The following is a 15,854-nucleotide window of genomic DNA, read 5'->3' as shown; positions in this document are numbered from 1 at the left end:
TGGTAGAAAGAATGGCTTTTAAAATATGTTTCACAGATAATGTTTCACTAGGGAGAGTTTTTTTTTCCTATCTCTATATATGTTGAAGATATTTCTTCTGTTTTAGAATGTCAGCATATGTTTTCCTAGGTCTTTTTTTAGACGTGTGCTTTTAATTCATTGGTATCTTCCAGCTTCCTAGAGCACTTACGTTGTTCCTTGTGAGCTCTGCTGTGCTTTTTTCCTTTTTTTTTTTTCCTATTTTGACTGATTGTAGTGGACCTGAAAAGAATCGTTTAATTTCCCATCAAATTAGCAGGACAGAGGGTGATTTTTCAAATCCAGCTTCCTATCAGAAGGAGGTGTATGGTGAAAGTGGTTCGGACTCAGAGGATGAACGAAGGTTGCCTGATATAATTTTGGATGACTTAGCCAACCGTAGATTCCAAGTGAAAAAGAAGCCCAGGAGTTTCATCTCAAACACCACCTCTCCTAACTCTCATCTGCAAATGTTCTCTCCTTTTGACACAATAGCCACTGGGCTGTACAAACTGACGAGGTCAGAAATATCCTGGGTCTGGATGTCTGTTATGCGGCTGATTTTATAACAATTCAGAAAGTAACACCCTCCCCAAATTGTTTGCAATTCGTTTCTTTCATTTTAACACAGCTTCTAATTAAGTATCTCTGGCCCATGTGTACCTAGCTCTTCTCAAATTAAAATGAGATGCTATTATAATCCCTTAACTCTGTTCTACGTAGGAGCTGTGGTGATGAGAATGGGAACTAATTTGCTTCCCCTACAGTGGTGTAAGCTGTGTGAGCCAGAAAGCATGCCTTTCACGTTCTGTGTCACAAATGCTCATACAGTGTCTTACCTGGTTGGATATTTTGAACAGTAACCAGAGGAGAACTTGGGGCCCCAGTGTGGAGAACTGGCCACCAGTTCACGAAACTTCAAACTCCTCTTGCTACTTGGAAGAGGCAAGAAAGGCAACAAGCATACCCAACATTGTAAAGGACGATCTCTATGTACGAAAGCTAAGTCCAATCATGCCAAACCCAGGGAATTCCTTTGATCAGTTTCTTCCCAAATGTTGGATCCCAGAAGATGTGAACTGGAAAAGAATAAAACGGGAAACTTACAAGCCATGGTATAAGGAATTTCAGGGATTCAGGTTTGTCTCTGTGCATGTTTCTGTTTTTCCGGTGTTCACTCAGGACCCCGGGTGGAGTTCCATGTGAAATTGTCATGGCGAGCTAGAGAAAGTCTATTTAGTTCCCTCTTGCATCTATACAACCTTCATGATGGAAAATCATTTCTATTTAAATGTAAAGATTAGGATCTGAATCCTAAGAAGCCCTCTTCTGTACATATTCAGAGCTTGCAATTATTATTGCTAGTTCTCTTTTTCTCCAATTCTGTTCTCTCCTTTCCTCCCCACTTTTCTCCGTATCACTCCACAGTGGAAAGAATTCAGACTCTAAGGATGAGCACTCAGGCTCTGACAGAAGCTCCACCATTTTTAGTAGAATACAAAATGCAGACCATAGACTAGACATCAACTGTCAAAGACATTCACGCTTGCTGGAACTAGCTGCCAAAAGAGCCATAAGATCACAGGATACCCATGCAGCCAGGAGAAGCAGTGGCACTTCAGATGAGCCCAGGTGCACCTGTCTGCATGAGCCCGCCTGGGTTTGGCCTCAGACACCCCTCTACTCACTTCTGCTGCTACATTAACTTGGCTCTGCCTGCACTAAATCCTGAAACCTCACTCACTTAACAGACCTAACATGCGGTGTAACATAGTGCCTTCCGCCTGAGTGTGTCAGCTCGGAAGTCCGTAGGATTCACCCTTCCTCTTTAGCGCAATAACGTGTGAGACAGGATATATTTACATGTGGCATAGTTCTTTTGGAAAGCCATCTCCATGGCTTTTTAGAAAGATTCCCTAATTTTACAGTTGTGCTGTATGTGGATATGTGGAAAAGGAAGGGCAAGTCCAGGGAAAATGCTAAGTAAAGAAAGATTCCCTGGGGGTCTTATAAAACTTCAGAGCAATTTATTTCCTTTTTTCCCTGCTAATTACATGTAGCTATTGCAGAGTGCATGACACCCACTCTTGGAATTTGCCAAGATTGTTCCTTCTTCGCTGGGGTGGGGAGTTGGGCCACGGTGCCTAGTGGAATGAAGAAAGGGTGTTAGAGACAGGCACTCACATGTGTGTGGGTCAGGGAGGGACAGTAGATCTGCCTTCTAGCCCCATCACTTGGCCTCAGTGGTGCCCACCTCTCCTGAGAAGTATATTCTGCTCTTGTTTCTTTAACTGGTATGCAGAAAAGTCATAGGTGATGGCATTAAATATAAACCTCCTAGCAAGAGTCCTTGTTGTGATCCCCTAAAATAATTCACCCTTGGTAAATGGCTAGCTGGTTTGCTGTCTAATTACACTTTTCTCCCCAAACTTAATAAGATTCTCCCTTCCTTTCTCCTTTATGTGCTTCAGTCAGTTTTTATTACTTCAGGCCTTCCAAACATACTCTGATGACATCTTGTCTTCTGAAACAAATATTAAAATCGACCCCACCTCTGGCCCCAGGCTCATCACACGCAGGAAGAATCTCTCTTATCCTCCAGGCTATCGAAGAGATGATCTTGAGCTGTCAGCTCTGGATCCTGACTTAGAGAATGACGATTTCTTTGTCCGAAAGACTGGGGCTTTCCATGCAAATCCGTATGTTCTCCGAGCTTTTGAAGACTTTAGAAGGTTCTCTGACCAAGATGATCCTATAGAGCGAGATATAATTTTGCAATGTAGGGAAGGTGAACTTGTACTTCCAGATTTGGAGAAAGATGATATGATCGTCCGCCGAATTCCAGCACAGAAGAAAGAAGTGCCTCTGTCCGGGGCCCCAGATAGATACCAACCAGTCCCTTTCCCTGATCCCTGGACTCTTCCTCCAGAAATTCGAGCAAAATTTCTCTGTGTACTTGAAAGGACGTGTCCATCCAAAGATAAAAGTAGTAGCTGTAGGATATTAGTCCCTTCATATCGGCAGAAGAAAGATGACATGTTGATTCGTAAGATCCAGTCTTGGAAACTGGGAACTACTGTGCCTCCCATCAGCTTCACTCCTGGCCCCTGCAGTGAGGCCGACCTTCAGAAATGGGAAGCCATTCGGGAGGCCAGCAGACTTAGGCACAAGAAACGGCTGATGGTCGAGAGGTCAGAGTGTGTTTCTGCAAGGATTTTGCTTGTAATGGATGGTCTTGTGTAACTTTTCTTGTTCAAGAAAGCAGCCTTGTGTTGCTCAACTCTGCATGTTGTGTGCCATTTTGAAGCATCTTGTAAAAAATTTAATTCACTTTGAAAAACTTTTTAGTCATTATGTGGGGGGAAAAAGTGCAATTCCATATTTGCATATCTCTAAATCACTTATTTATGCCTGTTTAAGAAGGTGCATACCCAAGTCCATGGTACTATTCTGCAGTATGAAGTTTCATAAAAATGTTTTCCCACTATATTTATACTTTTATTCTCGTGTTTACTTAACAGTCTGGTTATGGATTTGATTTTATGTGTTGCTCATATTTTTGGGGGTGAAAGTTCCCCTTAAAATATGGCATTGCAGATTTCATTTAACTTGATTTTTGTTTTTGACCTAGGCTTGTTGGGCTATCAATTTCTGACATTTATAATTTAAAGTTCAGCACAAACTTGGATAAAATGCATGAATGATCATTGCTGTCTGTTGAATTTTAAGTGTATGTAATTGTGGCCGTTTTGATAATTTATGTTACGTAACTTGCCTTTTCAAATGTTCAATTTTATTGAACTTGAGAATGGACAAATTTGATTAGGTGAAAACAATTAGTGGATCCAAATCTAACTTACCAGTAAGAAACCTTTTCTGATGGGTTTTGTTGGTTGAGAGTAAATTGAGGAACCCTTTTGCTTAGTCTGACTGTCATGAGATGGGAGACTAAAGAGAATTTGAGACACAATCAAGAATGTGGTTGAAGAAGGATCCTTTTGAGATTTGTCCATCTTGAGTTAAGATTAGTAAAAACATTGAACATTTAGACACTAATACAGCTGGAAAAAAATGACTTTTTAATTTTTGGTTTTCTGGTTTCTTAGACTCTTTCAAAAGATTTATGGTGAGAATGGGTAAGTTTTAGTCTGTGCATATTGTTTGTTTTTTGTGCAGCTTGTCATTGCACTTTTGTCCTGGCATGTCACTACATGGGGATGCCGTGTGCTATGCATGAGGTTTCTAAAATGGGAAAATTTTATTTTGCAGCCTACTGGTAACATTGCTGTGTCTCAGTGCCCAGTGCATGAAGTGCTATATAACTACATAGTTTTTGTCTTATTAGAAATTTAAAATCTAGCCCTATCCCTTTTAGTCATTTTTTGATTTTCATGAGTTGATTAAAAAGTAACCAAAGCACTTGCATTAGTAGCTCAGTGGGTATAGAGTGCTGTTCACATACACCGGGGTGGTGGGTTTGAACCCGGCCCGGGCTAGCTAAAACAACGACAACTGCAACAAAAAAAAGTAGCTGGGCATTGCAGTGGGTGCCTGTAGTCCCAGATATTTGGGAGGCTGAGGCAAGAGAATCACTTAAGCCTAAGGGTTAGAGGTTGCGGTGAGCTGTGATGCTATAGTACTATACAGAGGGCAACATAGTCAGACTCTGTCTCAAAGAAAAAAAAGTAGCTGAGGATTAGATATATGTATGTGGTTGATACATAGATTAAAGTTCTGATTTCTGGATGTTAAAGGCCAAATCACTACGTTTTAGAAAATATACCATGTATAGCCGGGCGTTGTGGCGGGCGCCTGTAGTCCCAGCTACTTGGGAGGCTGAGGCAAGAGAATCGCCTAAGCCCAGGAGTTGGAAGTTGCTGTGATCTGTGATGCTATGGCACTCTACCGAGGGTGATAAAGTGACACTCTGTCTCTACCAAAAAAAAAAAAAAAAAAAAAGGTAGAAAATATACCATGTAAAAAATTTTTAGCTAGGTCAGAATGCCAGCAGTTGACCTTATTCATATGCTGTGTCAATGGGGATACATTGATTTTTCCCTTTGTGGTATTTGGAAGTATTTTCAAGTCTTCATTGGGGCAAAATGTTATAGCATGGCTGTGTTTGTAGAGCAAAATTGGCCTTTCAAAATTAAAAAAATTAAAATCTCCATACTTTCCAATATTATTGTAAGGACCATGTTTATAATTACTTTTCATTTTTTTGGTCTACTTTGTTTAATTCTGCTTACCTGGTAGACAGGATAACATATTTATAATTTAAAACTATCTAGAAATATTTTCCATTTCTAGAATAGCTGAAATTTAAAAGTAAATCACCTATTCATTCTTAGTGCAAAAACACATAGCAATATCTTAATGTTTCCCACCAAACTTTCTATAACTTTGTGAATCTAGGAGCTAATAGTTTTTGAGTGAGGGGAGGAGAATTTGAAGATGTCAAGTATTTTGGTCTGCCTAACCCTTAGTACCTAAGTATCTTTCCCTGTAAGGATTAATTTTGTCTCTAAGAATCTCTGATTTTTGATAGATTTTGATGAATTTCGTAGTTCAGAAATCTTGGAAGCTACTAAAACTACAATTTAAAGCAATATAACCATTCTAGATGTCAAAAGTGTAACTGTGCCATGGAAAACTAATTGCAAGTACTTCTCAGCTACTGATTTTAAAAATCCAATCCCTGGCAGGCTTTTGATGTGCCACATAAAGGCAGGTTATACCCTTTCCATCTCAGCGGCATGATATTAAGATTTTGCTCTTCTCAATTTATCATGGGAAAACAAAATCCTCTTGTTTTAAGAGGATTAAAAATCTCTTTGCTGCTTCACGCATTTTGCTTCTAAACTTCAGAAGAGTTTCTGTTTGTAAATATGACTTAATTGTGTTAGCAGATCTCAGGAATAACCTGAGAATAAGAATCCAACAACACATCAAAAAAAAATTATACACCACAACCAAGTGGGATTTATCCCAGGGTCTCAAGGCTGGTTCAATATATGTAAATCTATAAATGTAATTCAACACATAAACAAACTAAGTTATTTTTCTTAAAGGGGATACAAATACCCACAGTACAAGTGTGTGATGGGAATGTATACAACCATCTCAATATCTGGATATGTCATGGTTAGTTAAGGGGGCAGTTATATGACTGAGTTGAGATGACACAAACCTAAAACACAAACTCAAAAGGCTAAGGACTTTTCTGGATTACAGCTCACAGCAGCAAATATTCTCTGCGGTCTGATGTAGGATAGTTGTTTGGATACCATAGTGTTTGTTTGAAAGGCTGTTCTGCATGTAGTTCAGTGCCAAGGTAACTACACAAATAAAACAAGGTTATAAAGTGAGACCAAATAGTGCATGACTTTTCAAATAATGGAAAGTGATAGGGGATTGTGTCTTCCCAAAACGCAGTTGTCTTTTGGCCACTTGAAATTGTATTTATCATACAGGATTTTCTTTTTCTGTAGTTTACTGGTTAGCAATGCTTTAAGTTGATCTGCTGCAATGAAAATGAAATATAAACGTCAATTGGATTAACTGTGGGCTTTTAATCTAGGACTTGTTTCATGTTTATGCTGGGTGATATTTCTCTGAACATAATGTGCGTTGTGAAGCTTGGCATACTTACCTGGAAAAACATTATCACTCAGTATCTTGTAATTGAAAAATAACTGCTTGTAACATGAATGCTTTCTTTTTGGTAATGAGTATGTTAAAGAGAAATATGCAGTATCTTGAAGTCTTAGACAATTAATTTCTGCCTGGCTTTTTATTTGACATTTAACACTGGTCTGTTTGTTTATTTTTAGCAAGATGCTTTATGTGTGGCTAACATTTCTTGTACGTGCTTTTGTGTTGCATGGATTTACGTCTGGTGTCGTGAACTTTGAAAATTTCATTATTATTTTTGGCAGAAGCTATCAAGCTATTAATGATAAAAATTTCTTGTAAGGATTTGTAAGAATGATCTTGTACTATGACTAAACCATTGAATCTGCTGCCAATGTCAACAGGAAATGAATAATTGATTCAAGGTGAAGTTGTAATGAAATATAACTCAGATACCTGTGTTTTACTTCTTGCCTTGGCCAAAGGATTCTGGAGAATTATGAAGACATATAAGATAGTTAAAAAGAAGGGAAAGTAAGGCTAATATGAGGTACTTTCTAGGGATTTTTTTCTCTGCAGGACATTTGGTAATATCTGGAGACATTGTTTATTGTCCTGACTGGGTAGGTAGATGTATGTGTGCTGCTAGCATCCAGAACTTTCATAACTACTGCATGTCATAGAACACACTGGTGGGTCTTGTATAACCATGATATTCTGGCCTGAAAATATCAATAGCCCTGCTGTTGAGAAACTCTGGTTTAGACTAAATCTAAAAATGAAAATCCTCATTAAATTGCCCTAGACTTGTTCCTAGTGATCCTAATGCCTCCTACCCAGGGTTTAGCATTGGTTGCTTTTCAGAGAATTCCTGTAATACCTAATGAAAATATGTATGTTTGGAGATACTCAAATAAATACATTCCTCATCTCTCGCTCTCTGAAAGTTGGGGACCTTTAAGTTACTTTTGTGGAATTTCTATTATCTGTGTAAGATTATCAGGAATTTTTATATTTGGGAAAATTGGCACATGTTAGTCTTTCTTGATCACTTATTCCTTAGATATTCCTTTATAAAGTTCCTAAAATTGCATTACAAAATGAAACCCCTTAACACTAACCAGAAAGTGCCAGGACTGTATGTAATAGGTGATTTGCAGAGTAGGAGAACAGATTAAGACTGTTAGTGTCCTCATTTTTATGATGGACACCTTCTTCCTTAAATTTTCCCCTTCTTCCTACCTTCCCCTTAAATGCTATTAAAAAAAAATTCTATTCAACTGAAAAGACAGGATGTTAGAGCTATATTTTTGGAGAAAAAAATCCAAATGTAGTTCTGACTTGGAGCCTTGCCAAATAAGGAAACAGAAATGAAGCAGGTAAATGAATTAATTGTAAGGGAATTATGATGTGATTTTTCCAACAAACAGCCCTTTATTCAATACAGCACACTGGAGCTGTGCGATCCTTCATCGTTTTCCCATGTGATTTTCCTGACAGTATCTCTGGTGCTTATCTGGATTCTGTGAGGTAGACACGTGGGTGTTACCTGCATTTTAGAGAAGTGGGGAAAGAGAAACTAATATTGCAGCTTGCGCAAGGACATGTAACCGGTGAGTGGTAGAACCGGACTGGGGCTTTGCCTCGTGAGATAAGCCACGTACACCACTTCATGGTGTTGCTGGCACACGGTAAGCTCGCAGAATAAATAATCTTGCTGTTAATGTTGATGAGGAAGGAAAGTTCTTTCATGATCCGGCCAGCAGACTCCTATACTCCAAAAGTGGTAGGTTTTATCAGTGTGGCCTGGGGTGACCTCTTTGCTTTGAAGCAGCATGGAGAGTTAGTTTTTAGGAGATCCCAGGCCGTCATGTTTGCTTTCATAAGAGTTGGTACATGGCACCAAATGGCTTTAAAAATGCAATCAACCCTCCCCCTGCAAAAAAAAAAAGAAAAAGAAAAAATGCAGCCAACACAACCATATTCAGTTCTTATAGCAATCTCTTCCTCACTTAGCAGAAGAGGAATGGAAACGCAGAAGTGACCTCCTATGTGTTATGCCGGGGTGAAAACTAGTGTCACACTCGTGGGCCTGGAACTGTGGTTCCCGTGCATGGCCCAACAAGCTAGGGAGTGTGCCCATGCTACAGGTGGATGATTCTATACATCCTGGGAACAAATTAAGCTCACATGACTGCCTTACACAGAGACTTGTCTACTCTGAATTATATTTGGTGGATCTCATTCATGCTAAGGACCTACTGTGTGCCAGGCTGTGCTCAGTGCTGAGGAGCACAGGAGAGAGATGCAGCCTCTACCCTTGATGAGCACATCTCCAGGGCAGGTGGGGAAGAGGGCTGGTCCAGACCATCTAGCCTTCCTCCCCGCAGAGGATTATTAAAATGTTAGCATTTCCATTTTTATTTTGGAGTCTCCATAAGTCTGTGTGTTCAGTGTCTAGATTCCCCTGTTCCTTAGCCCTGAAAATTTTTTCTGCCTCTTGTCGGTGAGTACTTTGTAGTACACATATTAGCTCAAATAGCCTTATTGTTTGCAGTATGAGTTAAGTGAATTTATAATCTCAAATTCACACAGATGAGTTTTATATAGTCATACCTAGTTAGATATATTAATAGATCCATATATATTTGTGCATTTCCTCAATGCACAAATGTGCTCTCTCTATAATTGTTCTCTTGGTATTCTTTAATAAATCTCATAAACCTTTCCTTATAGAACTTTAGATAGTGGCTTTAGATAATCTCACACAAAAAGAAACACTTCAAATATAGTGTATTTTGCTCAATTCAATACATGACAAAACTTACCCCTTCCTTATTCCAGATACTAAATGAGCGTACCCTTGCCTTCTGTATCTGTGGGTAGGATGGGGTAGGTCCTTCGTGCCTTGTGCTGTGTTTATGTGTTTTCCTTCTGAGTAACAAGTGAGTTATGAGGAAGATCAGCTGAGCATGCATGTGTGCTTATGCACTGTATGTAACATAAGGCTGGGTGTGGAGTGTGGAGAATTGTGAACAAAGTGTAGCTAAAGCACTGGGAGTGTTGGGAGAAGGGACAGACCACTTTACTATGGAAGAGTGAGGAAGACTTTATCAAAGTGGTCAGATATGATCTAGATCACTAATTTAACACACTTATTGATCACTAGTCATGGACTCGGCTGTCTTTTGGGTACAGGTGATATATCAGTAAACAAGTCAGTGAAAATTTCAGCTTTATGATCTTACAGGGCAAGGCAAGTAATATAAGGAAGTGTATAAATAAATATGCTCTTGAGATGGCAACAACTGCCACGGAGATAAAAGAGTACGGGGGACCCTGGGGGAAGATGAGGCAGGGAAGAGGGGTGTTCACTATTTCTAGAAGGGTGGTCGGAGAAGGAAACACTGAGGAAGCATTGAAGCAGGTGCCTGGAACTGAGGAACAGCCATGTGGATATCTGGGTGAGGAGCATTCCAGACAGATTGAAGAGCCTGGGGAGGCAAGTGGTTTGAGCAGAGCCAGGAAGCTGCTGAGCTGGAACCGAGTGAGCGGGAGCCTCATGTGGCTGGACACAGAGGGAGCGAGGTGACGTTGACCTTGGAAGAACCTGGTTTGGAGTCTAGTGAGATGAAAAGAAAGTAGAGGTATACCATCATTGGAGAGTAGTCTGAAAGGATCTCTCTGGCTACTATGTTGAGAACACCACTGTTGGACCAGAAGTGGAAAAAATCAGGTAAATTGTCATTGTAATCCAGGTGGGAGACAGGATGTCTTCATGGTAATAACCTGGGTAGGAGACAGGATGTGATTATTGTAGTAATTATAATAATCCAGGTAAGAGATGGGATGTGCTTATGGTAATAATGTAATAATCCGGGTAGTGGATGGGATGTGATTATTGTGATACTTGTAGCAATCCAGGTAGGAGGTGGGACATGATTATTATAGTGATTGTAATAATCCAGGTAGGAGATGGGACATGATTATTGTAGTGATTGTAATAATGCAGGTAGGAGATGCTTGGATCAGGGAGTGATGATGGAGGCACTGTATCCTTGGGAGGAGATACAGGTTGAACAAGTTACAAGGAGGCAGTGTAAAGTGATCGTGTCCTAGAAGGTAGTGTGACAGGATTTACTGAGGGGATCAGTTATGACATATGAGAGAAAGAGAGGAATCTGGGATGACGTCAACATTTGTGACCTCAAGTAGGGAAGGATGGATTTGACTTTTACTGAGATGAGGAAGATGAGAGGTGAACAGCAGGTTGTGGAGTGAGTAATCATTTTTTAATCATATTTTCAGTCTGTGTCAATTTAAATTTAAACTACCGCAGGCTTCCAAGTGGACAGTACGTGAAAAGTTCTGTATACCCAAGAAGAGTATAGTCTAGCAGGGGGGGATCCTGAGGAAGGACTGGCATTTAGAAAGGTCTGTATTCTGGTGAAGGGCTTTTGATGTGGAGGGCACAGCTGAGGAAGGACCTTCCCTGGACCTGGGGGTTGGATGATACTTTATGAAGCTATTTTGGAAGTCCAGGTAAGAGTTGACTGTACTCTGATCTAGAGTGTTGGCAGTAGAGATGGAAAGAAAGAGACACTCAACGAGAGGACTTGATAACTAACTGAAAGTGGGGAAAAGGGAAACAAAGATGAAAAATGGTTCTTAGGTTTCAAATGTGGGTAACCAAAGGGCAGGTGACAACATTAATGCCACAAGAAGGAAAGCAGGTTTGAGGACAAGATTGAGCTTGACTATATAAAAAATATCCACATGCTTAGCGAGGTATAGTTCACAAAACCTTGTCTAGATATTCTTCCAGTTGGTCCTTTACAATTGAAGTGCCCAGAGAATATCCAGGTAGAAATGTTTATGCAAGGAGCAGTTGGAAATGAGTCAAAGGAGGGGCTGGCCCGAGCTGGACATTTGAGGGTCATTTGCATGGAAGTTATACCTGAATTTCTGAGCTGGGTAAGAGCAAGTGTGATATAAGAAATGTGATGGCAAAATATTGAGGAACAGAGTTTAGGTGTCCAAGAAGATGTAGAGGTATTTTAGTAATTAATAGTATAGTCAATTACAGTGAAATAAAATCAGAAGTGTAATATGAAAGAGCATTTGGGGTACCCCGCCTTCAGAAACTGGCCCACCTTCTCTCTCATTTCTACCTGCTCCCCAGTGTTCAGCTCTAACCCTTCTCTCTCGGGGAGACCTTCCTCCTCCTACCCCCTTTCTCCTTTGGTAGAGTTTACCAGCCTGTTATGTGCATGTACACAGCATGCAAGTGCCTATGTCCAGCAACCTATTCTGTTTCTTGGTTTCTACTGTGGATTGTGCTCTTCAAGGGCTAAACCACACTGTATCCCTGGGGAGGAGTTACAAGTTCAACACATGAAAGGTGCCTTCATTTAAAAAAAAAAAAAAAAGGCTAGAGAGGTAGTTATAACAGACGATTAGAAACTTTCAGTGGTGTTTTGAGAAACAAGTCCAGTGCAGCGGTGGGGCAGATCTTATAGAATCTTTGAGACACAGCAGCCCATTTATTCATGGTATTGAATTTGAGGAGAAAATATCAGGTAATCACTAAATTATTTAATAAGTGCTTAGCAAAGGGCAGCCAAATCTCAACAGATTATCTTTGGGGGCGATAGAAAAATTGAGATGATTCTAGTGAGTTGTAACTATTTTCTAAAGTAACCCTTTTATACATTGATGTCTGTAAATATGAACACTGGATTTTGTCTTTTTCAGACTTGTGCAAAGTTAATCTAGCCATTTTGTGTAAAAAGAGTTCACACTTAAATTGAGTGCTAGGCTCTCGTTTCTGCGTTTTGGAAAAAAACACCATTTATCTCTTTAGAGCTACTTCTGTGATACTATCACCAAAGTGTCTAGTTAGTACAGCAGAAATTTAGGTGGAATTTCCAAATATAAGTCCAACCTTCCAGTTTTACCCATACATCTAGTCATGAGAACTTTGGTCACCATGGGTATTTTTGTTGTAGGAGTAAGTCCATGAGTGATGTCAGCGCAGAGGATGTTCAAAACTTGCGTCAGCTGCGTTACGAGGAGATGCAGAAAATAAAATCACAATTAAAAGAACAAGATCAGAAATGGCAGGATGTAAGTATGCTTTAGAATGGGAGAGGGTTAACTGTATTTGTTTGACTGTGCTTCTCTTAAAAGAAAAGTCAGTACACTCAATAGACAATTGTCCTTGCTATTACAGAATTCAATTTTATGGAAAATGTAACTAAAACTTTTTGGATCTATTACTGTTCTATATTATAAAGGCCATTGTAAAAATAGCATAATGGGATGTTTATCTTCTAAAATTCTGAGTTTTCAAAAATGTGAAGTTGCTTTCTTGCAGTATTGTTAACTCATTTATTTTGGTAGTTGAATTTGGGGTATAAATGTTAATATGCTTATACTAGGAAAAGACCTTGCCAAAATTGAGGGAGAAGAGGGACAGGATCTAGAATAGATCTTGGCAGCAGTAGAGAGAGATGAAAAGAGTTTTAGGAGTTAATTAAGGAGATTTGGAGAGAAATAATGAGTATAACCCAGAGTAATATTTTCCCTGAAAATGTCATTATCTAATATGATTAGATGTTTTCTTAAAGCTGACATGTATGGAAGTGTTTATATGGATGTGAACTTGATCTTTAGTTTTGATCCTGAAGAAAAAAGCTTAACCTTTTTTTGAATAGATAAACTGAAGGAATACAAAGAAACACAACAGATAAACTGTTGTTTAGAGAAAGCGCAAAGAAGTTTGGAGACAACTCTGTGGTTAAGAGTTGAGTGATAATATGAACACAGGGGCCAGAGATAGTAAATCTTAATTTTCAAAGGAACTGAAGTCTATGAAATGAAGAAGAAACCCCTGCCTTGGCTTAAATTTCTAAATTCTAGTTCTCTTAATTGGGAACACAATTTATTTGTCAAGAAACAATAATCCAGCATCATTTTGACAAAATACAAGATGAATTTTTTGGTATGAAAGTAAGTTTTGAGGGGTTATCCATTAGGTGAAGTTGGATGAAAATTCATGCTAGTTATCCTGTAGGACCAAATGCAATATTCCTTTGGTTCTTTCTGGAAACAGTTTATAGGATTTCAGGCTATTTTTAAAGCAGGAGTATAATATACCAAACTTACTTTGCATGCCCTGCGGGTAAGGTTTAATGTAGTGTGCGACCTTGAATGTGCTTCTGTTTGGGCTGGAAAGCCACCATCAATTCTTAGCATAGCATTTCTCTATTTTGGAGACATAGAAAAGCCCTGCGTGTCAGAACCATGTTGTGAGGGGCAATTGAAAAGCTGAATGACGGTGATTGTCTTTGGGGTCACCCAGCCATGTTAGACTTAGTTTCTAGGCCTAGGGGAAATAGGTGCTGACCTGTTGCTGCAGGATCTTCCTTAATGCCCTAATGTTGGTGGACTGAACCCTTTTGAAATCACAGATTTGAGTCTCACCCCCTCATCAAAGCTTTTCCAAACAAACTCTCTCCTTCCAGAGGTGGAAAAGACCATTCTCTCCTCTGGATCCCTCACTTCCCCATTCAATCCTGTCACACTCATTACTGAACTTTTATGTGCATGTCTGTCTCTCCGAGACTGACAGGTTCTCAAGGTGAACCACATTTTATTCATCTGTGTATTTGTAGTCCCCAGCACTGGGCTTGCCTCAAAGGAGGGATTGAGCTCGGCTTGTTACATGAAAGATGGACTGGGGACCTGCACTTAACCATTACAATCGTGTCTCTGTTTCGGTCTTACCAGTGAAACATGTCATTTCACGTAACAGCCAGGTTTTGGGAGTGAGACAGAAATGAATTTGAAACAGTTCCTGATCTATCTAACTGGCACCTAATTACAAGCGTTTAGCATTCTTTGTGAAGTAGGCACTTTGTGGGAAAACAAAAATGGGGTCTATCTTATTAGGTCAGGCTTTCTAGACAGACACATGAGATAAAGGCTTGATACAGAAATGCTGGCTATAAAAAGCAAAATTAGGGCACCTTGGCATCAAGTTGGAGTGAATAGTTTCAGTGATGTAATAGGATACCGGAGTGTGCTGTCGCTGCTGGGAAGGGTGTGTAGAAATTCAGGTACGCCTGTGCTGATGTGATTTTCTTGTTAGGACCTTGCAAAATGGAAAGATCGTCGAAAAAGTTACACTTCAGAGCTGCAGAAGAAAAAAGAAGAGAGGGAAGAAATTGAAAAGCAGGCGCTTCAGCAGCCGGAGAGAAGCTCTAAGACGTTTAAGGAAATGCTGCAGGACAGGTAATAAGCCTGAATGCAATCACGGGTAGAGAAGTTATATAATTTATAACTTCTCTATAAATATGAATGGTGATTTTTAATCTGTAATATTTGTTCATGAATGTTCCATCAAGCTGTATGAAATCTTATGCTTACTCGAACTTCACAAAAGCCAGAGTCTTCTGTGGTCTTTTATTTTTACTAAAATATAAAATTTATCCAGGCAAAAACCAACCAAACAAAAAAATCACATTGCTGTCAAGGGATCCAGATATTTTTGTGTAAGTGTAGAGTGACATAAGTGTCAGCCAATGATAAACTTTAACCAAATAGGCAATGAAATATTCAGGATTTTGCTCTGCAGTGAAAAAACAAAAGTAATGCTGAAACAGTGACTTAGAGTAGCCAAAGAAATGATGCTTAAAACAGATGTGCGTTATTTCTTTTTACATTGTTACGTTCACATGCCGAAGTGGTTGATGCTGTTGGGTACAGAAAATAGAATACTTTTCACTACTTTAAAGTAAATTTAGGAATGGAAGGGTCTAGTAAAATCAGCTCACAATTAACTAAATTGTGCAAAGTATAACAAAGTTCTTTTTCACGTTCAGTGGTGCAATTTGGATTTTAATTTGTATTTTAAAGGAAGTTTATGTAAATATGAATATGTGAGTTTATTTGAATTGCAGCGTAACGGCATAAAGGTCAAATCATAAGGTAGCTACTCTGTGAAACTTTAGGATATTTACAGGCTAGGGAGAAGGCAAATATGCTTTTAGAATAATGACAAAAGGAAATAGGCTGTCAGGTGAAATTAAACAAAGCTCCTTTTGTGCCCTAACAGCCGAGGGTAAGCATAGTTTCATTCACTTAAACGCAATTCAGTTTAGTTGGGAGGCAGGTTCTCCTTTCTAAATGGGAGAGGATGA

At 39.3% G+C, this 15,854-nt stretch overlaps 1 protein-coding gene across 6 annotated transcripts in view; it reads left to right on the top strand.

Annotated features, from left to right (window-relative positions):
* LMO7 (LIM domain 7) overlaps window positions 1-15,854 on the top strand; it is a 207,164-nt gene that overhangs the window by 154,923 nt on the left and 36,387 nt on the right. For 3 of the 6 annotated variants that reach the window (XM_053564144.1, XM_053564147.1, XM_053564145.1), the window contains 7 exons: window positions 296-538; window positions 879-1,157; window positions 1,447-1,650; window positions 2,490-3,209; window positions 4,125-4,154; window positions 12,660-12,777; window positions 14,804-14,946. In XM_053564144.1, coding sequence (XP_053420119.1) covers window positions 296-538; window positions 879-1,157; window positions 1,447-1,650; window positions 2,490-3,209; window positions 4,125-4,154; window positions 12,660-12,777; window positions 14,804-14,946 — 1,737 coding nt within the window. The remainder of the gene's footprint in view (window positions 1-295; window positions 539-878; window positions 1,158-1,446; window positions 1,651-2,489; window positions 3,210-4,124; window positions 4,155-12,659; window positions 12,778-14,803; window positions 14,947-15,854) is intronic. The other 3 variants (XM_053564146.1, XM_053564149.1, XM_053564148.1) reach the window with 3 other exon arrangements.

This window comes from Nycticebus coucang, chromosome 15 (assembly GCF_027406575.1).
Source record: "Nycticebus coucang isolate mNycCou1 chromosome 15, mNycCou1.pri, whole genome shotgun sequence".
NCBI classification, from domain to species: Eukaryota; Metazoa; Chordata; class Mammalia; order Primates; family Lorisidae; genus Nycticebus; species Nycticebus coucang.
This window is presented reverse-complemented; position numbering and strand designations above follow the sequence as displayed.